The following is a 26,937-nucleotide window of genomic DNA, read 5'->3' as shown; positions in this document are numbered from 1 at the left end:
TGTATTAAAATATATTTAGCTACTTCTTCTTACTTAATACTGTTTTATTATTTTAAAACATTTTGCAACAGATTTAAGTTGAACAAAACAATTATACATTATTTATTATAAGTTGAGTGTATGGGTAGTTAAAATTTAAACATAAGATCTACACAATAAAACATTTTCGGCTCTTAAATATAGATATATAGATAGTCCTTTTAATGTATATAAAAATGTGACAGATCCTGTAGTATTTATTGGGAATAATCAGTGTAGTTTACTGTTTCAGGGAGACGGATACAATAGAAGACCAACTACGACAAAGGCCGATGATGTTCAACCAACTTTACGACCGAGAGGAGCTCGAAGACGTGAAGAAACAGACTCTAGTACGAGAGTTCCAGAATCAAAAACACAAGTCCGAACAAGAGGTCGAAGTAGGTTCTCAGAAAATGATTCAGCAGCGATAAGTACTGAAACAACTGTTCAGCCTTACCGTAACCAACAATCACAATCAAGAAGACTGCAATCTAGAATCAAAAGCCGTTTCGCGGATACTGAAGCTTCATTGGAAAAACCTATGAATCGCCAAAATATCATCCGCTCAAGACAAAATTCAAGAAGAAATCTAATTCAATCAAGTACAACAGCAGCAACAAGTGTATACATGGATGAAGGAAGATCATCAACACTGTCATACAATGGTAATAAAATAGAATCTACAAATCAAATACGGCGACGAGGTCCTACTGAACAAACACTAGTTACACAAACCACAAGAGGAGAAGAAAATTCGCTAGGAAATGTAACCGATACATCTAAGGATACTGTTGTTGATGATGTAGTAATAGCAAATCAATTCAGGCGAAGCTCAACACAGAGTACAATGGAAAAAATCCCTACGATCCGGACACGTGGAAATATAAAGACAAGAACAAAACCTATTGATCTTGCTGCTTCAGGAACAATAAATACTATGACTACTTCAATTAGAGAAGAAACTACAATTAAAACAGTTGACGTAAGAAATTCAAGAAGGTTAAGGTATAAATCTCGACCATCTCAAACAGATACAAATTTAACCGGCGAAGGGCTAGTAACTTCTAAGATCATGCAAAAAATTGATAGTTCCACTAACCAAAATGAGAAAAAACCTACAAATTTCACTATACCTAATAATGATGTTAAAGATGCTACTGATAAAAGTGTATTATCAAATTCACCAAAACGCCATATCGTTGTTAAACGGCCACACAAAAGCAACGGTGAGCATCATACTGCAGTAGTCACTAAAACTAAAATTTCAGAAGAGATAAGTGAAGATGATAACTATCCAGAAAGTTTTAAGGCACTTTTGCAAGCTAAAAATGCAGTAAGTACTAATTGTAGCAAATCTTAGATTTTTTATTAGGATCCATGTTTAGTTTTATTTTCTGTAACAGAATATTAATTTTATGAAGAATAGTAACATTGTTATATCGAATTTCACTCACAATTCTGCGATTCCTGAGTTTATTTTCGGTCTGTCTGTTTTGATGCCCTTATTCAATTCAAGAACAGCGTGAAGGATCTTGATTAAAATTGATTAAAGTAAGATTGGTTTATTAGCTAATGGATAGGCTATACCTAGTCTTGCCAAAAATACTGAAACAAAGAAAAAAAATCTATTGTAAATAACATTTATAACTTTTACAGTGTGTTAGTTAAATACATGAATATAAAACAATTTAAAATATTAAAGCCTATTCGAAGTGGTCTCCACTACATGCAATACAGTCCTTCAAACTTTGAGGCCAGTTATCAATAGAAGTACGCACTCTTTCTATGGGAAAAATCTTCACTGCCAATCGTACGGATTGCTTTAGGGACACCAAATTATCGTGGCGTGTAGAGCAAGCCGTACTCTCTACAACTGACCATAAATCATAATTCAGCGGATTAAAATCGGGACTAGACGACGGCCAGTCTTCAGCTCCAATGAAGTCTGAAACGTTCCTTTCCAACCAAGACTGCGTAGAACAAGCTGTATGACTACATATACTACATATGACTATACGGCACCGAGTCTTGCTGGAAGGACCATTCTTCGTTATTGAACATGGTGTTGTTAAGGGGTTTCACTACCTTCTCAAGAATGGTATCTTGATACACTTGTGCCGATGTTTTGATACCTTTTTCACAAAAGTATGGCTCAGTCACTCCTTCATAGCTAATACCCCACCAAACCATCACTGAAGTCGGATAGTGCGCACGTTGCACACTGTCGAAAGTAATTGGAAAGCTTCCTTTGAGCACGGTCATTTTGTTTGTTAAAATGTTGCTCAATTGTAAAAATGTTCTCATCCGTAAACAAAATTTTTCTGTGACTTCCCTTTGCGTACCACTTCAGTAGTTGTTTCGATTTTTACCACCCGTCCTTTTTTAAATTATCAGTTAACATATGACCAGTACGTCTCTTATAGGCTGCAAGTCCTAAGTCATCTTTTAAATAACGTGACATGGTTCTAGGTGCTATCTTCCTCTTCCGAGATAAAATCTTTTGGTTTCGGACAGGAATTTTTACTGCTTTGACCACCTTTTTTTTACGAACACTACGTGGACGGCCAGATCTTTTTCTGTCACAAACAGAGGAGATCTCATTGTACCTATTAATAACCCGGTACACAAACATTTTACTGATACCACACGTTTGGAGAATTCTAAAAATTTTATTTGGCTCTATACCTACCTTGTGTTATGCAATCACAGCGATTCGGTTCTCTTTATCACCCCACTCTATTTTTATTGCAATTTCAATGTATTGGTGCCAAAGTGAGAAAACTCAATGAACAATCATGTAAAAATGGCAGATTCCAAATTCAAATGTAATATTTTGTTTATTTTTAATTGTCACAGTATTTATGGCCAGACTAAGTATACGATTACTATATTTCGCCCGCGACTACGTCCGTATGAAATTCGTAATATATACTACCCAAGGTGTGTGTAAAATTTCATGATTGGCTGTTTAGTTAATTTAGTAGTTATTTTAACTAAATTAATTTAGTATTCAATATTTTAAGTACTCTTTTGGAGTGTTATACTCTGTACGCTTAATATATGTCAATCTTATAGTAGCCTAGGCTAAATTCTGTTCTCTGTATTACTCTATTAAATCTATAATGATAGTGATATTATACATTGCGCAAATAACTATTAGCGAACGTTCCTGGAAATTCAAAATGTATTTTGACATTTTATAGAAAAGAGTATTTTTGGAGAATATAAAAGTACATTAAAACTAGTCGTACAGAGTGCCTAATTGAATAACACTAAAACAGTGGTAAAATTGTCATACTAACGGATAAACAAAGCCACATCTCGTTTATCTTATATAAATAGATATATCTAAGTCTATTGAGACTTAGAAGACTTAGACTTACTAGACTTAGTCCCCACTTACGAAGTAGCAGGCACAGTCGCCTTATCATGAGGTAAAAGCTCACGAGGGGCGTTCAACAAATAGTGAGAATGAGATTGACGCCATGCGCTTATGAAACCAAAAAAAAGAAAATACTGGCTGTAAAGTAGGAATATTGATCTCTTGTTTTTAGAAATGGAAGTTTTTTATTTTCAATTTGTCCAACCGTGTTAAAAATTGATGAAATTGAATTGTTCCTGAAAGTTTTCGGTACGGATAGAGATAATCAATATTTTCAGGATACTTTAGGTGCAACGTTGATCTACCATACTCTTAAGATGCACTTTGGTGCACCAAATTCAAATCTGGAGGAATTTCCACCGAAGTTTATTAGTATTATATGAAAGGATAGAGTAGTAAGGAGTTTAGGTTTAGAAAAATCATATTCCTGTGATAATGCGACTACCTATATGAAAAAAATAAATAAGATTTAATTAAAGTGACCGGCAACATACGTATTCTCATTTTTTATTGAACGCCCAACACCTGTGCAATGTCGTATATTAAAAAAAAAATAGTATTCACAGATCATAATTTACATACTTACAATTTTTCAGACACACATAAGCTCTCCTTCTGGCGAGAGTTTGTCAGTGAAGGCATCACAAAAAGTATCTAAAACTCATCCAACACCTATCCAACAATTTCAAACCGGCCCAGATAAAGATAACGTTTCTCGGGTAATATTATAACAGGTCTATCATTTTAACTGTAATTTACTTTACTAATATGATTTTTAAAAAAAATTTCCATGCTGAACACTCTTATATTTAAAAAAAATATTAAAATATAATCAAAAATGTTTACATATTAGAAATACATTTTAATGGTGTTTTTGTTGTAACACAAAACATTTGACATGTGAATTATTAACTACTGCAAGCGAATTACAATTTCTTATTGTAGCGGTTATAAATACAATGTACCTACAATTAATAATATTATTATACTATCGCTAACAGAAACATAACACAATTTTTGTTACTCAGTACTTATCTTGCAGATATTATATATGTACCAACTTGAGATATAAACACTGAAATGTTTGGAATCCTTTAGAATAAATTCATATGAAAGTTTAAATATATATTGTTTCATTTTAAAAAATAGTTAAAATATTTCTGAGACATTTATATTGTTAAAAATATTATTTGAACGTGAAATATGGTGATATATTCTCGTATGGAAACTAGCATTAATATTTAATAGATATTCTAATTTCAGCTTCGTAAGAAACTAAAAAAAGACCAAAATAATGAAAGTGTATTAGATAAACAAATAGATTTACCTGTTAGCACCAATTATTCGTCATCGGAGTCACCAAAAACCAAATCTTTTGATTATAAGCCTAGAGGAACCTACCTGCCGAGAAACAAAAGTCAAAGAGTAAATAATTTACGCTTAGAATCTTCAAGCACTTTTCGTCCTGCAAGTGAAGGACCCTACAAATTTAGTAGAAAATTTAAAGCAAGTACAACTCCAACTCCCAATACTGATGCTATTCTAAAAACGAAACGTGTTGAATCAAATTCCGAACCAAAAAAGCCAGTTGTTCGTTCTTCACTTTATACACGAAAAAATAATCCATTTAAAGAAAGTACCAAAGAACCGGTAAATAGAAAAAACGACAGAGTTCAAAGTGAAAGCTTTTTTAAACCTCGGGGTGCAACATTACCCAGAACTTCATATTACTCCAAACAATATCTTCAAAGAAATATCAGTCTGAGTCCAGAATCGACATCATTGAATGATGTTCTAAACGATTCTAATTCCAAAATTGCAGACAAAAAAAGTGATGACTCTCCAGGGTTTCCCTTAATTTTTACAAGTTCGAACAACTCCGATGAAAATTTTATCGTGAATACTAAAAAGGTAGATAATGGTTATTCTATGAATAACAAAGAAACTTATGATAATAATACTGAGCGATCAAATGTTAACAGTATAGAAGAAAGTGAAAAAAATTTAGCCACTGACGTGACTACTCAAAAGTATCATGCAAATTATAAGGCAAAATTAGATTCATCGTACATCGATAAAAACACCAGTGTAACCACACCAACAATCACAAATTTTCGGACAAAGAACTATGGACGGAAATCTGCTAATTTTCAAGAAAAGCAACAGACTATCAATAATTTGAAAGAAAGGAATCAGAGAAAAATTGGCGGAAAAATCTCAAAAACTACTGAAGTACCAGAAAATAGCGTAAGTATCGTAGATTAAGTTTCAACAATTTTAAAATATTCTATATTACAAATGAGACATTTGAGCAATATGTTATATTCAAAGGTAAACGCAAGGGTATGTTTGCAATTATTAAGCTTATAACGTAACTGTTTAGTGGTATAAAATTTACCTGTGGTAAGAATCAAAATTTGATTACCTAATCAATAATTGATTTTTAAACTAATAATTTGACTTTAATTATATTTCTAAAATAAAACACTTTAAAGTTTTGTACATAAACCGTTGAGGGTATTCAGCCCATATATTAAGATCTTGTTTATTTATTCTATCTATATATATATATATATGTATATATATATGTATAATCGTATTAATACTGTTACATTATATACATAACTGTAATTCAAATTATCTCATTTTCATCAACATTACAAACTCAACATGTTACAGATAGCACCGGAACCCGAAAAACCTAAAAACAAGTTTAGTTCTAAATACAGAGCATCAAATATTGACAGACCATTTTACAAACCAACTGTACCCACTGTAACACCTTCAACTGTAAGTAATGCAATCACGTACAACATATTTTGAATATTTACCAACAATCTAGATACAAAAACAACAATTTAATTATCCAAAAACAAAACAAGAATTACATCGCTAAGATTCGACCAAATCCCCTTTATGAAATTGGCACTAACTAACAAAATTCATTCACCATCGACTAACTCTTCTCACAATTCATACAAGTAATTGTATCTTTAATTTTTAAGTGTTCTTTAGTATAATGTAGTTGTAAAAATATGATGATAATTGAGACTTTATGAGCATACCTATAATTATAAAAGATGATAACAAGTAGTTTCTTCTTGCTTAAGGCTTGGCTGAAGTTCTTCGTCACTGATCACCAGCAGTTGACAAAGACTGATGAGCAGTCGCTATGGTTTGGAGATGAATTTTTTGATGTAACTACGGAATTTACACCAAGAACGAACACCACATCATCATCCACGTATTACGAGTCATCGCTAGAACTGGTTAATGGAATCATTTAGATATAAAATAATCGCTTCACGATCATATTTTCATTTCATTCACATTAACACCATTATTCTAAGAAATAAGCTAGTATAAAGTAAAATATATATAATTGCATTTATAAAAATTGTGCTTTATTTTCGATTAGGTGTAAAATTATCCGATCACATTAAAATTATTTTAAGTACCTGAGTGTCTGATATATATTAAAACGCAATAATTAATCATTTTATAATGCTAATTATATAAATATGTACGCAATACCGTTAGAGCCAGGGTTGCACGCCAAGATGGGCTAAGTTAAATAAAAAGACAAAGAAAATATTATTGAAATACTGTATACTTTATGGAATTCGCTTAAATGCAATAAGTAATGTTAGTCCACAGAAGTATAATAAATTTACTTTGTATTGAAAAATGAGAAGCAAAAAATTAATATTTTCAAACTAATTAATATTGTAAAAGATAAAAAGCTGATTCGACAACGTATCTTGACCTATGGAAGAGCGGCAACGATGTGCACGGGTGCAATAGTGCGTGGCAACATAGCTTTTAAATTTTTAAGAATTCATTGACCTCCAATATTACAGAGCATTCAAATTTTTTTGTTAGAAATTAGACCTCTAGACTAAATTACTGCACCGATTTCGTTATTTTTTTGAATATCCAATATTTAGTTCTATTGTATACATAGTAAATTCCATACTGTATAATAATTGACAACACTTAGATAATTTTAATGTGGTTTTGTGTCAAAGTGTATTATATTTTTTTTTAATTGTAAGTATTAAATAAATTAAATATTGTTTATGGAAATACTAATTGTTTCAATCTTTTTATCTTTGTTTGCATCCTCTTGAGATCCAAAAGTAATAAAGAGGCTTTGGTCTATGCACGTTAGATATATACACCAAATTTTACCTTCTCTTTCTTTACTGTCTTGTTATTTTGTTTTATGGGTGAGATGATTTCATTTCAGGTTGAGGGGGAAGAAATACAATTAGGGCCAGACATGAATGCTATTGCTTTTACTAGGACACGTGGTCAGTTGTCTTCGGCTGATTTAAGACTTTCCGAAAGCTTAGCAAAACCGTTGCAAGTATTGAATGTTGAAGCATCAAATCACTCACCTTCAGTAACAGTTTCTATATTCGATGCTTTAGCTGAAATACTCACATCTACACCCAAACCCCGGTTATCATCGACAACTGAAGTACTTCCAAAACAAAACGTCGATGAAAGTGTAAATGTTTCCCTAGATGGCGTGAGTAGCAACATAAATGTAAATACTGACACAGGCTTAGCAAATAAAGATACAATGAATGCACAGGACATTGTAAGCACGAGTGCTATAAATGTACAAACTACTGAAGCAATAAAATCCAATGTGTTTAACAGTTTACTGGTTGGGGAAAATGTTACACCACCTATAAAAGAGGAGAATCAAAACACATTCTCAACCTCGTCCCATCCTACAACTTTTCCTACTCCTACAACTCCCTTATCCGCAAGAAAACCATTTGCAATAAGAGTGTTATATTCCGATACCGTAACTCCAAAATACGATATGACGACTGCAGCAACTACAACGAATTCGAAGTCGACTGACAATGCGACTATGGTATATAATACTGTATCTGATCTTTTGTTATCTAACAACAAATTAGTATCTACTGAACTAACAAGCATGTTAACAAATAATATAAAAAGTATAATTGACAGTTTGGACGAAGAAAGTAAATCTAGACTATCAGTAGATATGACTAAAATTTTAAATTCTATGATTCCCGAGGCTTCACGCAAAATCCCAACCACAGTATCAACTTTAATTCCCGACACAACTCCCTACAGCATGGAGGATATTAACGATACTGCCAACATTAATATTGACGATGATGATGATGATAAATCTTATAATGGAATCAGTCAAGTATCAAGTACCCTCCAAGATGTAGAGAACATTAATAGTGTAAATAGTAGAACCACAGAAAATCCTTTGCATGTATATAGTTCACAAGCTTCTGAAACAGCACACAAATCTGAACATGAAGACACTACTACTACTATGTACAACATCGATATTATACCGTTTCCTAAATCACAAAACGATTTCCGAACAAATGGTTCGCCAACTGAAAACATGTCATTTGATTCAAATAGTAACTATTTTGATAAACAAGTTCTATCACCACTGTTTACACCTAACATTAAAATAAATAAGTTGTATGAATCAAATAATGCTCAGAATAATTTAGACAAAGTATCTGATATTGAGTTATGGATTTTATCTAAAAAAGCTCGAGTTTTAAAAATGATAGAGGATATATTACGTGAACATAACGATGAGATATCGAATCCACCATTGCAAAGTTTTAATATATCTGACATTTCATTCTCAAGCCGTTTATCGGAAATTATGACCACAATGAACCAAAAAACTAGGAATACTGACTTACCTGACTCAATAACAACAAAACAAGACATAACACCTATTACTCCCAACTCTCCTTCTACCTTATTTACTTCCTCTAATGTAATCCAAGAAATAAGTTCAATGACTTCTACAGAGTTAATGGCACCTGACCCTAAATTAGTCCCAACAACAGAGAGTATTATCGAAATGAGCTCACAAACTGGTACAGCTATTTCTAATACACAAAGTGTGGAAACCAGTACTCAATATAATGAAAGTAATGATAATTTACTTGCGACAACGGAATCATTTATTGACGATATAAAAATGCCAGAAAGTGTCTCTGGAATTAATTTCAGAAATTTTATAATGGATTCTTCAACAACCCAAGTTATAGAAAACGATAGTGTTTCCATTAGTACAACAGGGTCACCTTTTGACTCTATGAAAATTGAAGAAAATATTGCCACTGAAAGTGATTTAAATAATAACATTGTTGATGATGGCACAACTACCCAAATTATATTCAATGAGGTTTTTTCCATTACTACAGCAGCATCACCTATCGAGACTATAAAAATGTTGGAAAATGTAACCACTGAAACTGACTCCAATAATTATAGTTCCTCAACTACCCAAATGACAATTAATGATGATATTTATATCACTACAACGGTACCACAGATAAATAATTTAAAACTGGATGAAAACGTCACTGAAAGGGATGTGGAGAATATTACTGAAAACTTCTTTACTCCTGAAGTGATTACAAATCCTGATAGTGTTGAAAATGCTACCACGGAAAATATATTGATGGATTCTTCTTTTATGAGTACTACAACTGAAAATGATTTAGAAGCCCTACAAAAATCAGGTATCAAATCAACGACAACCTTTGTATCACAAGTGAATTCATCAAATGAACTAGTAACTGTTAGTAATCAAATTAAAATGTCACCTCAATCGAGTATTCCAAGAAAAGACTATTTTATTTTTGGAATATTGCCTAACAATACAGTGGTACGTAAAGACCCTAACGATAATCTCTTGGAGACATTAACAGAGGCGAGTCCATACATCATTTACGGCGTACTACCAAATAACACAATAATCCGCAGATTTCCTAATGGAACTAGAGTGCCTCAAATCATGCAAAAAATTGACGTACTACCAATCAGCCCATGGAGTTTGAGGAATCCATACAGCCCCATCCATAACATTCCAGCCATTGTAAGACCACAATCTAACCCCATCCAAGACTCCTCTAATACTGTGTCAATCATAGACACCTCTTATAACGAAAAGGGAACAAGTTTAACTGCCGACACTGTAAATAACCTTGAATCAATGGTACTGACTTATGTTGTTTTGCTTAAATGCTATGCTTATTTGTTTGCACATTACCATTTGGAGAAACCCTGGTACGCATTGGTTTATTTGAATAATCCGGTGAGGCTTGCACGGTCATGGTATAACGCTTAGGAATAATATTGTGAGGCATAACATTTTATTTCATAATTGCAGATCCCCTCATCGGCACTTAATATAAAAGATAGCCGTTTAATTGATATAACTACCTCTACACAGCCACCTGCTGAAAAAAGCACTGCCTCGCATGTTTTAAGTTTACGCACATCTACAATGCTACCTTCTATTGATGAAATTTTGCTTAATAGCATATCCTTGGCCACTAAAGAGGAAAATGTTATATCTTCAATGACAAGTTCAACCCCTGAGCCAAGAATATTAACACTGGATATCGATCCGGAGGTATAATCATACTTTAAAATGTAATACAGACTGATCATCAGTAAATTATCATGCTTTGCCATATTTATATACATTTATAATAAAAATATTCAAACCTAATAATAACATATTAGATAATAAATTTAGTTTTATTTTTCTATTTAGCCATTATAATGGTTATATGATTTACTGCATGTAATTTAATTAACAAAAATAATTTCAGAAAAGGTAAGTGGTGAAGGAATTTTAAGGTACAATTCATATATATTCCAAATTTTTGTAAAACTCTCAGACTAATTTGTCTTGACAATATTCCAGACGAAACAAATTCGAACTGAAAAACCAAAAGATGCCAATGGAAATACAATATTTAAGTTTATACCAATCGAAGACGTAACAGTTACTCCACAAGATTCAAATGTTTTGAAACTAGCCTCACCAAAGAACTCTAAAGCTACCGACAAAAATAACCAAATTACTACAGTGTCTGCTACCACCGAACTTCATACACAAACTCCACAAGTACAAAACAATCTCAACAACAACATCGAAGTATCAACTAGTTTGGTGGAAGACGCTGTTGGCACACCTTTAGAAACTACATCTGAAAGTATTAGCGAAAGACCACAAATAATTATCACAACAGTAAATACAGATGCTACCACAGAAAACCAAAAATACTCAACAGTAATTCAAACTGTACCATCTACAATATCAGTTCCAGACACGACAACTGAATCCTTTACTGCTAAAACTACAACATTAATTTCTACAACAGATTTAGCATCAGTTAGCAGTATTCAGGAAATTGTTGAATTACCAACAAATCCTTCCACTAGTCCCATTCCATCAATTTCTGAAACACCCACCGCGTTACCAATATCAACATCTGACCCTCAAAACACCCCATTTGCCCTACAGACAGAACGAATTCCAAAAAAAATTCCTGGCTTTGACAATAATAAATATGTAAATGCTCAGGTAGAAGAGAATGCAAAATTATTGCAAGCACTTTTATTGGCAACATCAGATGAAAATCAGAGTAGTAAAAAAAAAATAAAAGTTGGTATGAAAGAAGAGTCAACGACAAGTAGATCTTTAGAGGAAGAATTAAAACAATTTGAAGAAGATACCAAGCTGTTAAAAGCACTTTTACAAGCTACGGGTAGGAGTCCTGACTCTCTAAAAATATCTTCGTTAAATGATATAAAGGCTATCGTCACAACTACTCCAACTGAAAGACCCACAACTCAACAAACAACTACTACACAAAGAATACTGTCAACTATACAAACAACAACTCAATCAAAAATTCAAGCAACAATAACAACACCATCATCAATTGATAACGATATCAAAAAACTTCAAGAGGATACTCTATTACTGCAAGCATTACTTAAAGCTGCCGGTACGAAAAACGAACAAAATATACCAATTATATCTGGATTAACTTCAAATGTGAGAATGTCTTCTAAAATATTAAATTCTTCCACAAAATCTATACCGACAACACCATTAAATATAAGGCCCGTTTATACAACAACACCATCGTCTATGTCAACATCTATGAAATCTCAAGGTATTACAGTATCTACTTTGCAGCCTAGTACTGAAGACATTAGAATATCAACGACCTACCAACCTGTGACTACAAAAAATATTGCATCACCTTTAACCACAACTATTAGGCCTGATACGACGACCGAAATACCGAGCAGCTCTACATTTTCTGACGAAGAGGATTTACAATTTTTACAAAACCTGGTAAATATTATTTTAATACACATTTGTATAATACCTAATATCAAGTGAACGTAATTTTGAGTATACTTATTTTGAGTTGCTTGTGAAATTATAATTGTGATACTTAACAACAATATTAAAAACAATTTTCGTTGAATTATTTAAATTCTCTTATTCATAAAAAAAATATTTATCTTTAAAAACATAAGACTAGCCACCCAGTCTTTTTTAATTCGGAATACAGCGGTACAAGTGATAAATTGCGATTTAGAAGTTCCGAGTAACACTGATTGCGTTTCACAATCACTTCATCGCTATTTAATTTAGCAGATGACTTAAAGCAAATCGGTATGGCAACCTTACATTCTATAGTATCTATAGAATGTAAGGTTACTATCTCCTAACTATCCCCTTCAACAAAACAAATATATAAAAAAAATGTTACCTTAATAGGTCCTAATGCAAACTTATGCTTCAAATTTACAATTAAACATAATCACTTTCGTATATCTATTAAGAATTGTCAAATAATCAATTGTCATGAGCCTTTCATAGATTTCATAAGTTATAACATATCGGACACCCAAATATGCTACTGCTAATAGGATGAACCTATCATTTAATAGGCGCTACATGTACTGTTAAACACTATTTGTACATTATGAAACGCAAACAATGTCTGTATTGTAATTGTAAAACAGGGCTCTAATGTCCACTGAACTGTTTCTAGTAGTCTCTCTATTAGCTTATAACAATAAGACTTATGAGGATCCCGCTAGCGTTATACTTACTCTTCCATCCATAATTTATTCGCTTGCCTTTATTCATCAAGTCTACTTATTTGATATATCTCATATCATAAAAGATCAGTATAGTATTTTGAATATAATATGTTATTTATATATTTCAGAAATCTGTTCTTAGCACAAATAATAATAATATGGACCCTGAGACTGCACTTGCAAACCGTGTTATAGCTTTAGCTGTTGAGCGAAGTTTGAGTGATATACAAGTAGGAAAAAATGCAGAACCAACAAAGGTAATAACGTCAACCACACCCACCACTACCATAAGAACTACAACAACACGCTTAACTACAACAACATCTCGTCCAAACATTCCATCTATTGAGGAAGATATTAAACAATTTGAACAAGATACAAAACTTCTCCAAGCACTTTTAAAAGCAACTGGTCAGGATCCGTCGAAACTAAACTTGCCAACGTTGCCGATTTTAAATGTAAGTTTAAATTATAATGCACAATAAAATAATTGATTTAAACATATATTTTTGTATTAAATTAAAAAAATATTTTTTTTGTATTTTTATTACTTTACGCAGACACCTGCTTTAGAAAAAATAAATCCCAATAACAGAGGCACAGCAACAGCGACAGTGAAGCCATATGGTGCACAAATTGCAGTCAAAGATGAACTTCGTAATGAAAGTGATGATGCCAAGCTACTACAAACGCTGAAACAACTTCAAGATGTTCAAGAAACTACCACAACAAGGAGTAAATTAGCTATAACAGGTGGATTTATAAAAAAATCTAGTGAAGTTTTGAAGCAATGAAATCAATGAATTTTATTTTGCAAGGTCAGATAACATGGTGAAGGGTTTATCGAGTTACTGTTATTTTGATCGATGATAAATTTCGATCCATTGGTCGCTACATTCCTACGTTGATCCAATGAAAGAAATAGTTCTTCGTCTTGTAATCGAATTAACATTTGTTAGTGTTCACACTTTTCTATGATTAAAAGTAAATGTAAATTTGGATGCCTATCCATAAATTATTTTAACATTTAATATTTCTGTCAGTCTTATCCGTATGAGCATGATACTCACTTTTTGATAGATTATAACTCTAAGCTTTTTTATCATTAATAATGAGCCGGTGATCAAGTTTTCTTACCTTCAACCTCTGGAATATCGAAATCAACATTCTTCTTCAAACAGCCCTTATATTTGTGTTATTGTGGCTGAGAGCTTTGTTGGTCTGATGGTTTTAATTAATTCTTTATTCATCACTTTGTACACTTGTATTCTTTATTAATCACGTATCATCATATTCACTATTTAAGTAATTTACATATTACATCACTTTCCTTCGCTGTTAGCAATTATTACTCACAACATAATTCAAATATTTCGAGTATCCTCTAAATAAAAATGTAACCACCATTCCCTGCAGTTTGGACATTTACCTTTCGAATTGGCAATCATGCAAATATGGTCTGGTGTATGTATCTTAAACTTAAGGGAGCGCTATAGGCGGATCACTTACCATGAGACTCGTCTGTAAACCTTTACAGTAGTTTTTTCCATTTCCATTCCTTCCAATTTTCCTTACAATTCCATTAGAAAACCTAATTATTGTATGGGTATAATATTATTTAATTAGTAGTCTAATAATATTAACTAAAATAGAAAAGTAATATGTATTATCTTTTAAGGTCAAACTTCCGACGAAGCTTTGAAAAAATTGATTAACAAGGGCCAGAATCCGGGTATGGTATCAGAAGCAACGAAATCTTCGGCTTCCTTGAGCACAGAGTACGGAAATACCAACGATGCATTGTTAGCAGCTTTACTGAAGGAGCAAGGTTTCGGTCCAACTACGGCAAGTTCTTTGGATGAGCAACTACGTCTTGCTGTTAGTTTCTTTCCTTTCTATTTCCTATAATACTTTTCATTTGCACAATAATATTATACTTATAAACAACTTTGATGATCTCGAAAGTCTGATGCTTGAGTTTCACTTAAAAATCATGAATCATTAACAATACTTCTATTTACTTATATCTAATTACTTAATATTTAACAATTATTTTTTTCATCTCATAATAATGCAGGTATTTTAGATAATTTAATGTTATTATTTAGGCTTTATTGAACCAAGTGGTGGTAACGCCGAAAGTAAGGCGAACAACGACCCTTCCACCGCCTCCACCGGCACCAAGACGTCCGATCTTGGATGGTCTTGCGTGGCTGTGGCAGCAGTGGCGGGAAACTGGCCCTGGATCCGCACCTCCGAGACCTAGTAGACCAGCACCATCAGACAAACCGCAGACTCCGTCCACAGCAACGAGCTCCAGAGTTAACTGGTTCGGGTCTGGGCCATTCGTCGGTAATGCTGACGAAAGGCCCGCTTCAAACAGAGTGGGTTTCTCATCACTTTTGCTTAGACTATGTGATTATGGATAAGGTGATGGACAATTAGTTAATATAGTTGATCCTTAAGAGACTCTAAATTGTGGATCCTATTAAAATCTAACACGTAGTGATACTTAAGTGTACAGTATGTAATTATATGTATATAAACATGGTTTGATAATGCCTAATTATCTGCAGTCAATCCAGTCAAGGGAGATTTCATTGACTATTTTGAGATTGATTATAAATTTTGTTCCTCTATGTACGGATTTGTTCCAATATCATTGTGTAAGATATATTTATTACAGTGTCATAACTTTGGCTTTTTAATAAACGCACTTGCATCGAATTTTATTGTATAAAGTTTTTATTTCTTTTTTGGCTTTCAAATTGTTTTGCGATTAATGACAGTAAATAAAGGACTGATTTTTTATTCAATATTTAAATGATTTGACATTCTATTTTTTATTTTAAGTGCATTGTCGCCGGTGTTTTGATGCAAATTTAGAAATACGATATTGCATAATATAGTAGCCTTTTGGATGACTCTATTAGAGATACCCACAGCTTTTTACATAGGCAATATTGCACTTTGTGACTAAATAATTTTGAATAATTTGATTTGATTAATTTCAATCCCTCATTTTTGAATGAGTTTGTTTTGGGTATGTGGTTTGTGTTGTGCAAGTTGTAAATAAAAAAATATATCGTGTTAATTGAATAACAGATGTCCATAGGTGAGTGAAGTTGTGTGTTCAAATATATTTAAGAGGGATGCATACTAATGCAAATAAATGCTTGAAAAATCATCGGGAACATTAGTTATAACATTAATTGCACGAAAGTTACTACTAACAGGGTACTAACCATAGATTGTGTATATAAATGTCACGATATTAACTCATCGTTGGGATTGATTGATTGGTCTTCGTTAATTTAGTATTTTTTATATATTTTATAATTATGATATTATGTTCTAACAAGACAAACTTTAACAACATTTTATGAAAAAAAAAATATGAATTATTTATAAAAATTAACCAGATAAAGCAAATTTTCGTATTTTTGAAAAATTTATTCAGTCAAGTAATAAGTCTCATAGGTTTGATTATTTAAAGAACAAATACCATCACAATTAACGTAACAAACTATGCACTATTTTATTGAACTTATACTTCTTTAGGCGCGTTATGAAAAAATAATGAGAGTGAAATTATAAGATGCGCGCGCATCATTGTAATACAAAAGTAACAGGTTGAAGTAACACAAAAGTAACAGTTTGAAGTTGGTTATTATAATACGTCTTTTAATCATTGACAATTAACAATTATTGACATTTGACACATGTCTGACAAATTACTGTTTGATTGTTAGTTTTAATTATGTAGAGCATTGGTAACAAGACCAAACCAAAATACAATAAAAGAATATTTAAATAGGTTTACAATTGCAAAATAACATTGACATAAAAGCAAAACATATGACGTTTGTACGTTTTTATTTTATTGAAGATAAACTTCTTTGACTATTACGTTGCGCGCGCGCAACGACATCTAAAAATAAAAGTTTTTAGAATTTTTCTGACGTTTTAATATTTTTTTCTGGTTTCTTCGTCCATTATTAGGATAGGCAAAGGGTTCAAGCCCATACAGCCGTATACATTATTTAATAATTAATTGTCAAAGCCATCTTTGCAAAATTTGTACAAAACTGTTCTTTCTAAAAACGTAGAATAGCACGAGGAATTTAATGATTAATTGAGAATGAGATGAATTTTTGCTTCGTTAGGCCAAAGAAGTATAGATATACTATTATTCAAGAAGATTCTTGGGTGCATATAAGTAATAGTATAAGTAAACACACACTCTATTATTTATTTTACACTATCAACAAGTATTGCTTTTGGAATTATAACCTTAATTTCATTTAACTTTTCCATAGAACATTCAGATAGAACTGAATTTATATATCATTAATTCTCACAAACAAAAGCTATGCTGATTGGCTTATTATTTGATTTTATATGTGCTTATAAGTAACGTGTTATTTAACTGTTAGATTCCTCTGGAGCCCCCTAGTGCAGTCTCACAGGGTCCCGGCAGGGGTCAATTAGTTTCAGCGGCCATCAATGTTACAAGGGCATTTTCGCAGTTCTTAGGAGCAGCAATACAGGTAGTGTATCCATTATGTTAGTTTTGGGAATAAAATAGACACATCTAGTTCAAATCAGGTTGGTTCTTCTTATTATATATCCGATACATACAACAGTAGACCTACAGTTGAATGAATTTCATCACTGTGTACTATATACGACAAAATTGTCATTTTTTTTATGACAATAAGGAATAAGACGAGCAGGATGTTCAGCTGATGGTAATTGATACGCCCTGACCATTAAAATCCAAAAAATTCTGAAACTACAATTGCGCTCGTCTCCTTGAGACATAAGGATGTTAAATCTAGCTACGGCGCCCTTCAGACCGAAACACAATAATGTTTTCACATTACTGCTTCAAGGTAGAAATAGGCGCCGTTGTGGTACCCATAATCTAGCTGGCTTGCTGTGCAAAGGAGCCTCCCACAGATAAATTATTTATGACAATATTTTTTTTTTTTTGTAATTTGAAGTGTTAAAATTTCCATTGTCTTTGTTTTTAAGGTATTTTTCAGATTTAGCAATAGTATATATTATATTTATTTGGAAACTATTATTATTAATTGTTTGTTGCAGTATTAATAAATGTTATTATTATTAGCATTGTTGAATATTTTGGAAACTAATTACTGTGTTCATAAAAATACATAATTAAAATCTTGCTGAAATCTATCACAAGCTAAATTAACCATTGCTGATCAAGACTAAATAACTAAAACTCGATTAAGCTTTTCATTTGAAACTTTTCGCTTAGACTAAAACTTATGTACGTTCACTAAAAAACGTAAACGCTAACTTGAGACTCGCGTCGAACATGAAGCGAAATTTTTCTTTAATTTTAATATAGACCCCTATAGCCCAGTGCCTCGCCACAAACTAGGCATAGCCTGTACTATGGGTACAAGACAACGATATATTTAATACAATATACATACTTAAACATACATAAATACTTATAAACATCCATGATTCGGAAACAAACATCCATATTCATCATATAAATGCTTGCACCTACCGGGATTCGAACCCGGGACCTCTAGCTTAGTAGGTAGGATCGCTAACCACTCGGCTATACAGGTCGTCGTTGAATAAATAAATAAATAAATAAAATATGTTTTTTCTCTTTTTTCAGGGAGCGGCAAAAACGGTTCAAAACGTGTTCCGGGCCGGACAGCAAGCGGCAACAGACGTGTACAGCAACGGCTCAGGACCGGCTTAGTGTTGTAATGGACTTGAAACTTTTCCGAAAGTGATTTAGTACGCACTGTGTTGCGAATGTAAATATACTGTAACTGCTTATTGTGTCATTTTTAGGTTCGGAATAGCGGTGTTTTGTAAATAAATTGGTGGCGAGATTACAGTTCAAGATGTGATTGTGATGTTAAATAGTTGCTTTAGAATAATTTCTTCTGACTATTTTGAATATTCTTGCTGAATTTTAAACATTCTTTGAACAGACCTAAATCAGATAAATAAGGGAAGGCCATAAGCAATTTAATAATTATTTTTAAGATTTAGAGCTTGACTTAGAGCTTGGAATAAAATATGCAATGGAAACCTAGGTGGGATCTTAAATTTTTGAAATACGTCTTGGCGTAGGTATATGAAGGCTGAGGTTGCAATCTAAAGAGCGTACTTTTTTTTTATGAAAATAAGCGAGAAGACGAGCAGGACGTTCAGCTGATGGTAATTGATACGCCCTACCCATTACAATGCAATGCCGCTCAGGATTCTTGAAAAATTCAAAAATTCTGAGCGGCACCACAAACGCGCTCGTTACCTTGAGACGTAAGATGATTAGTCTCATTTGCCCAGTAATTTCACTAGCTACGGCGCCTAACAGACGGAAACACAGTAATTTTTACATATTACTGCTTCACGGCAGAAACAGGCGCCGTTGTGGTACCCATAATCTAGCCGGCTTCCTGTGCAAAGGAGCCTCCCACTGGTGGCTTTGGCTTTGCTCAAACTTTACATACGTAAAACTTAGCTTATGATTTTTCGGTATCTAATGACTATAAAAACGAAATCCAAGATTATGCTGAGCTTACACTCAGCCAAGTATTTTCGTAAGTAAAGTCTGAGCAAAGTCTAAATACGCTCTGTAGATCTCAGCCTGAATCCGTTTAATATTTAGATTCAGTAGTTCATTTGGAAATGATACAATTTAATTGAATCAATATATCTTCTTGTTATTGACAATATATTAGTTATACGTGATTTCTAGGCTAGGTAAATATAGAAAAATCACCGTGTTTCTTGATAAACAACGAAATCTTGTATCGTTCTTGACGAAAAATCGCGCATAACGAAAAATTTCGATATTAATCTTCTAAATAGTATTTGGCACTATCAGTGTATACGTCTATTGTTATTCCGAAACGAATCGAACCGAACGATTAAAATATTTAGAAATGCTACTAATACTTAAGGGTCGCGTAAAATATACAAAACTGTGACTCTTAACGGCCTTACAAGTAAAATTTATACCTGAAAATAATATGCAAAATGTTTACAAATAGACAATTTGCTTATGATTGGTTTATTCGGACGTATAACGTTTCCCGCGCTTATTTGCAAGACGGCTTGACATTCGGACAACTTCAGAATTATCATTGAACTGACAGTGCTGTCAGCGATATACGGCCGTTTTCAATAACGTATCTCTAGTTACGGATACATTTCTGCCACCGTTTAATGACAAGATCTTAACTATCCGTAGTTATGTCCAATATAGTTATAGTCCAATGCTTTATGTCGACAGGATATTGAAATGTAAGTAAGCATAAAATGATAGATTTTTCTACCTCTAGTAAGTTAAACTAAGGATAGATAGTTTATTGAAAACAGCCGTTCGTCAACATTTTGCATATTATTGGTTTATTCTCTTGTATAACTTTTTACCAAGTTTATTTGTAAGTCCGTTATAATTTAGTATCCATTAAAATATCGTGGAATAATAAAATAATTTTTAAATAATAGTGCCATTTTACACGTGCTTACAAGCTTCTTTCAAAATATTCTTACAATATTTAATTTCTTATATATATTATATTATACTGTAATATTTAAAGTATATATAATCCTAAGAATAGTGAGAGAATAAGAGATTAACTGATCGTCTGGCATAAGATATTAATTACTTTTGAAATATGGAAACAGCGTATGTTGCAAAATTTAAAAGATGACATTGAGTGTCAAGATGCCACGCAAACAAGCATCTAATAAGTAGCTAAAAAGCTATTGTTCGGTAGTGCGGTATCTAGTTGGAGCGCAGCGGAGACGAATCCTTAATCTAAGGTTATATATATTTTTTTAAATTAGTAAAAGCTTCATTCATATTTTGCTATAGTGAAATTTTATTTATTTCAAAACATCTAAATAAAACACCCATTTTCTAAGACAAAGAGTTCCTTCAGCGTTTACTTAAGTCTTAATAAATGAACATGTAAATTTAAAATTAGCTGTAACTTTATGTATATTAATATTGTTGGTTTAAACACGTTAAATTATTAAAAAGTTTTAATATAAGTACTTATTAATAAAAATTGTTAATAAAAGTCAGTCACTTTAGCTACTAATGTTAATATATATTTTATTTTATTTGTAATTTTTGTTCTTTTGGTTTTTGGTATAAAGAAAAATATGTCTAAAAACTAATTATGTTATAGGTTATATGTTGCGGGTGTAGCTTAACTGGACGTAGTTCCTGAAAGACGTTCCAAGGCACAAACATCACATTTTAAGGAATTCGTGCTTAAAGTTTAATAAATATTAATGTATTCCATACATGTGGGTTAGGCTACTAAGTCATTATGTCATTTAAAGAATGACAGTAGGGCTGTCATTTAAAGAATGACAGTACGGCTGCCATTTTTTGCCAGTCTGTTAGTATGAATCACGTGACCAGTTTAGTGTTCTAAACTCAATTTCGACATGATTGTGGTTTGGAACGTTTTTATGGAATTATGTCCAACTATGAAAGTCACTTTTATCTAATATTTTGTGCAAATACGACTGATATTTCCTTAATACATAATGCTTTTTATATGACGTTACTGTGTATGTAGTATTTGCAATAAGAATATACTATGTTTTATGTGTTTAAATGAATAATGTATAGTAGCAATAAATTAATTTATAATAAATGATTGACTTATTATTTATTTAATTAAAAAATTCACATTTATCTTTCATTTTATCGAAACTGATTTTTTTAGTATTAAATTAAAATTAAAATATTTTAATTCAAAATGGGATTTTATATCGCTTATAGAACGACAAAAATATTACCCATTAGAAAATGTATTCCTCAGACCTGAGAAGAATGGACGCAAGCAACTTCGCGGACTTCTTTATAAGTGAAAACTACTTTAGCATCGTTGAGATTTGGAAGTCGATGAAACGAAAAAGCCTCAAGTAAAAAGAGACAGATACATAAATTTATAGGACCTTAATGTAGGAGAAAATGAGATGGGAAGCATTATACAGTGTTTTGGTAACAGGCGATCATAGTTGAAGAAAAGATTGTCTTATGTATGATGCGAGTATACCTTGATATATAGTCTGACTTTATGCGTACGACGTATTACTACATAGACACCAGGAGAACATACATATGGTAGAGGTGATAGTAATGTCTTGCATAGCGGTTGAAATCATGTGTCCTCCTAGCAACATTTACCAGGACTTCATATGCAGCTTAGAGGTTCATGCATAATGCACATCTTAAAATTATTATACCTTATCATATTCTTTATTATTTTTGAAGTTTTCACTTCTACTACGTGTTTTTTTTAACCGCGCACTATACATGTCGGCAGACTGATGTTGCAATAAATTAGTTTCGCATAAAAGAGTGCGTATAACTGACGGAGATATACTCAAATTGAAATATTTTTATTCAAAATAGGAAATATTATCACTTAATGAAAGTCAAAAACTACCACCCATTCCAATAGGTAGCCTCAAACCTGAGAAGAACGGGCGCAACAAACTCAGCTCGGCTTTTTTAAATAAAAATATGGTTACAATGTAAGATTGTACAATAAAGTTTATTATTTGAGTGGGCAGTTACTCCATTCCCAATCAGTGGTATCATTAAGAAATTAATTTATTTACTGTACCTTTACCCCACAAACGTTTTTTAACGATCCTTTTGAATTTCGTAATACATTTGTTTTGAACGTTATCTGGCATCTTGTTGTAAAAGCATATACGACGCCTCACAAAAGACTTGCTAACTCAACTTAGTCGAGTAGTAGGCATTATAATATTTATGATAATAATATGCTATTAACATTATGGTTATGACAGTTTCTAGCAAATTCACTTATGTGCCCATGTACATACATAACATAATCAAGAATATATTGAGAGGAAAAGGCAAGAGTCAAGATGTTTATTTCTTTAAATTTTTCTCACAATAATCTCTCATAAAAGTACAAGGGTTCTGTACTGTTTTTTTTTATGAAAATAGACGAGACGAGTAGGACGTTCAGCTGATGGAAAACGATACGCCCTACCCATTACTTCTTGAAAAACCCAAAAATTCTGAGCGGCACTACAATTGCGCTCGTCACCTTGAGACATAAGGTGTTAAGTCTCATTTGCCCAGTAATTTCATTAGCTACGGCGCCCTTCAGACAGAAACAAAGTAATATTTACACATAACTGCTTCACGGCAGAAATAGGCGCCGTAGTGGTACCCATAATCTAGCCGGCTTCCCGTGCAAAGGAGCCTCCCACTGAAATCTACAAGACTTTAAATTAAACTATTAAATGAAGAAAGAGTTATAATTGTACAGTACAATAGCCTTGTGGCTCAGAAGAACACTTTTGCTGTCAATATATTGCAGGCGTTAAAAGAGCGCTTTAGTCACACCCACACGATGATTTCTTTTTATGATAATAAATGATGAGAGGGGCAAGAGGTTCATTCTATTTTATTTTTTTTATTTTTTTTTTATTTTATTTGTCTGTTATCTGTCTGTTACAATAAAATGCCACTAAGGATTCTTCATTGAATTCAAAATTCTGTACGGCATCATAATTGCGCTTTTTAAAGTTTAAGGTAATGCAGGTACAGTTATCTTTTTTTTTTATGAAAATAAGGGACGAGACGAACAGGACGTCAGCTGGTGGTAATTGATGCGCCCTGCCCATTACAATGCAGTGCCGCTCAGTATTCTTGAAAAAACCCAAAAATTCTGAGCAGCACTACAACTGCGCTCGTCACCTTGAGACAAGGTGTTAAGTCTCATTTGCCCAGTAATTTCACTAGCTACGGCGCCCTTCAGACCGAAACACAGTAATGCTTACGCATTACTGCTTCACGGCAGAAATAGGCGCCGTTGTGGTACCCATAATCTAGCCGGCATCCTGTGCAAAGGAGCCTCCCACTGGTCTGATGTGGGCAACCTAGGAGTTAAAAGAGTTTTTCTAAGATATGAAGTTGTATTAACCGCTCTGGGATGTTCATTCACGGAGTCCCGTACACGAGAAATAGAGTTTCTTGTTAAATGCACTTTGTAAGAACGTTATATATGCCTATGGTAGGTTAGTGGCGAGTTTTATTTTCGGCACTGATGACAACCAAATGGCACACGATAAAAGAATTGAAACACTTTAGTTATTGTTCTGCAAGGGAGGCTTCTTTCAACAGGATGCCGGCTAGATTATGGATACCACAACGGTGCCTATTTCTGCCATGGAATAGTAATGTGTAAACATTACTGTGTTTCGGTCTGAAGGGCGCCGGAGCTAGTGAAATTACTGGACAAATGAAACTTGACAACGTTTGTCTCAAGGTGACGAAAGCAATTGTAGTGCTGCAATTTTTGATTTTTTCAATAATCCTGAGCGGCACTGCATTGTAATGGGAAGTGCGTATCAATTATCATCAGCTGAACGGCCTGCTCGTCTCGTCCCTTATTTTCATTAAAAAAAAGGGAACAGAGCGTACAACTTTTATTTCATGTCTAAGTCAAATAAACTTTATTCAATTAGGATTAAAATAAGCGCTTTTGAATCTTCACTACAAATATTTCTTTTAAAGTACTGAATTTAACATATGTTCGTAAAACGTTGAGCTCGTGAGAAGAACATACAAGAAACTGAATGGCCACTCTTTACTATCAAATAGAGTATTATACAGTGGATGTTATAATATACATAACAAATTAGTTTGTAAGGTGCTGCATCCAATATATAAATCATGTTTAAATAATATAAGTTATCGTATATTCGATGCATCAATCTTTAGAGCTTGAATTCATTGTTTGAGTAAGGATGCTTCGTGAATATGATAGTCGCGATTACTGTCACAATTAGTAATTGCATCCAACAAATACAATGATTAATTAGCTATAACAGGTCGACCTGGCACCACAAGCAGCACCCCTTCACGAGTTGACACATGGACCCTACATGTCCGATATTGAACCCTAAATACCGAATGCCAGTGACTTACACTAAAAAGATTACGACAATCTGCACGGAATTTCTTATGGTGCTGCCTTAATAATTAGGAAACACATAACAAGTTACATTAATTATTTTAATTAAATGATTTAGTCAGTCAGAATCAGTTCTACAGTTTCTGAATCAGTGATCCAGAAGAAATAATGCTGTAAGCTCTCCAAATATTTTATACATTATGTTTTTTTAAATGCGTATTTCCACTTTAGAATCTAGAGCTCTTTTTTGTCAACTAACTAACCCACTCAAATTATGCAGTGAAATTGTTTAATGTCAATTTGGCTTAACATTGTTGATAGGCGCTTGAATATTTATGTGTCGTAGTATTTACTATCATATTCTACTCTGTGAACCTTTGTCATCCCTTACAAAATAACCAAGACTACTAGTATCAAAAAGCTAATCATTTTTACTAATCATACCACGTCAAAAAAATCAGTAGAGACATAGTGCAAAATAATAATTTATCCTGAATCAATATGACGTATAGGCACTTTTACTAATCATAAATTCATATTATGAATTAATGATTGGCTGGTCTTCAAATATGAATAATAATATAATTAATAGTATTATCATTGCTTATTACTTAATGTAATTATTGTATGTGGTGTTTTAATAGTTCTCACTGGAAGGGTAACCATTGAGTAGGTATCTTACATGAATCTCTACTATTTACCACTGCACTGGAGTCAAAGTGCTTTTGTGCCTGTTTGATATTCGCCATTTTGGCGCTGTTGGTCATGGCGAGAGACTGCGGTACTAAAACTAGTGATGACGACCTCAGCTAAACAAACATCGATAGATGGTGAACATTGTCAAAAGCATATTGTTTCATTCAACGCATACCGCCACCGAGAGAAAACGATAACAATAAACGAAAAATAGTGTGCTGAAATTCCGTAAAATTTCTTCAAGGAAATACCTGTTTATTACTAATCCTTACAAATTTGTGAACAAAATGTGTTGTGAAGAATCTCCATTACATGCGTGAAGTTTCTATCACATTGTTTTTTACTTTTACAATTTATGAGTACATTATGATCGGCCTATGTTCAAATGTAAAATTTGTACAAAAAATAGATATTTGGAGTGTTTTACTGAATTTGTTGAGTCGAAAGAAACCTAGACACAATGAACAAGATACCTGTTAGTAAAAAAATGCGCAATAATGACGTACGACCGTTTGTATAAAATATAAATATATCTTTTTGGCCATCAAAGTGGCGAGCGCAATCGGTGTTATTTATTTTGTATTTCATTAAATCTGCAGCAATGTTACACCACTTTTTAGCTGGGTAATATGATAAACTTGCCAACAGAGATTTTATATGATGCAGGACAAACAATTTCTTGTAATTTCCTTAAATGACCTACTTGTTATAAAATAATACAGCAAACAGTATAGCAAAGAGGTATAGTACCTCTTTGCTTGCATTATTATGGGTAGGGCGATGTTTTCTCATTCAAAAAATTTTTCTCTTACAAAAGTATTTATACTGTTATATCTTTTTCAATAGTACGAAAACATTTATGTGCGAGAACAACACATGTTTAACCGGTAT

At 32.7% G+C, this 26,937-nt stretch overlaps 1 protein-coding gene across 9 annotated transcripts; it reads left to right on the top strand.

Annotated features, from left to right (window-relative positions):
- The first annotated feature begins 284 nt into the window (after positions 1-284).
- LOC126976995 (mucin-5AC-like) lies at positions 285-22,041 on the top strand. Of its 9 annotated transcripts, XM_050825616.1 has the most exons (13): positions 285-1,354; positions 4,000-4,122; positions 4,667-5,650; positions 6,083-6,193; positions 7,653-10,436; positions 11,154-12,293; positions 12,438-12,599; positions 13,489-13,818; positions 13,921-14,113; positions 15,039-15,238; positions 15,469-15,744; positions 17,797-17,910; positions 19,026-22,041. In XM_050825616.1, exons 1-13 carry the CDS (start codon positions 563-565, stop codon positions 19,110-19,112), a joined length of 7,296 nt encoding a protein of 2,431 aa, XP_050681573.1. In that variant the 5' UTR covers positions 285-562; the 3' UTR covers positions 19,113-22,041. The 9 variants fall into 9 exon arrangements, with proteins under 9 accessions (XP_050681573.1, XP_050681574.1, XP_050681572.1 ...); XM_050825617.1 differs by having other exon boundaries at positions 7,653-10,106; positions 11,154-12,599; XM_050825615.1 differs by having other exon boundaries at positions 11,154-12,599.
- The last annotated feature ends 4,896 nt before the right edge of the window (positions 22,042-26,937 follow it).

The sequence above is a fragment of the Leptidea sinapis genome, chromosome 43, assembly GCF_905404315.1.
Source record: "Leptidea sinapis chromosome 43, ilLepSina1.1, whole genome shotgun sequence".
Lineage (NCBI taxonomy): Eukaryota > Metazoa > Arthropoda > Insecta > Lepidoptera > Pieridae > Leptidea > Leptidea sinapis.
This window is presented reverse-complemented; position numbering and strand designations above follow the sequence as displayed.

Coding starts and splice junctions, on each gene's coding strand:
- LOC126976995 (XM_050825615.1), top strand. CDS start 563: ATGAATCGCCAAAATATCATCCGCTCAAGACAAAATTCAAGAAGAAAT. Junction 1,355..3,999: donor TTTTGCAAGCTAAAAATGCA/GTAAGTACTAAT, acceptor ACAATTTTTCAG/ACACACATAAGCTCTCCTTC. Junction 17,911..19,025: donor TCTTAGGAGCAGCAATACAG/GTAGTGTATCCA, acceptor CTCTTTTTTCAG/GGAGCGGCAAAAACGGTTCA.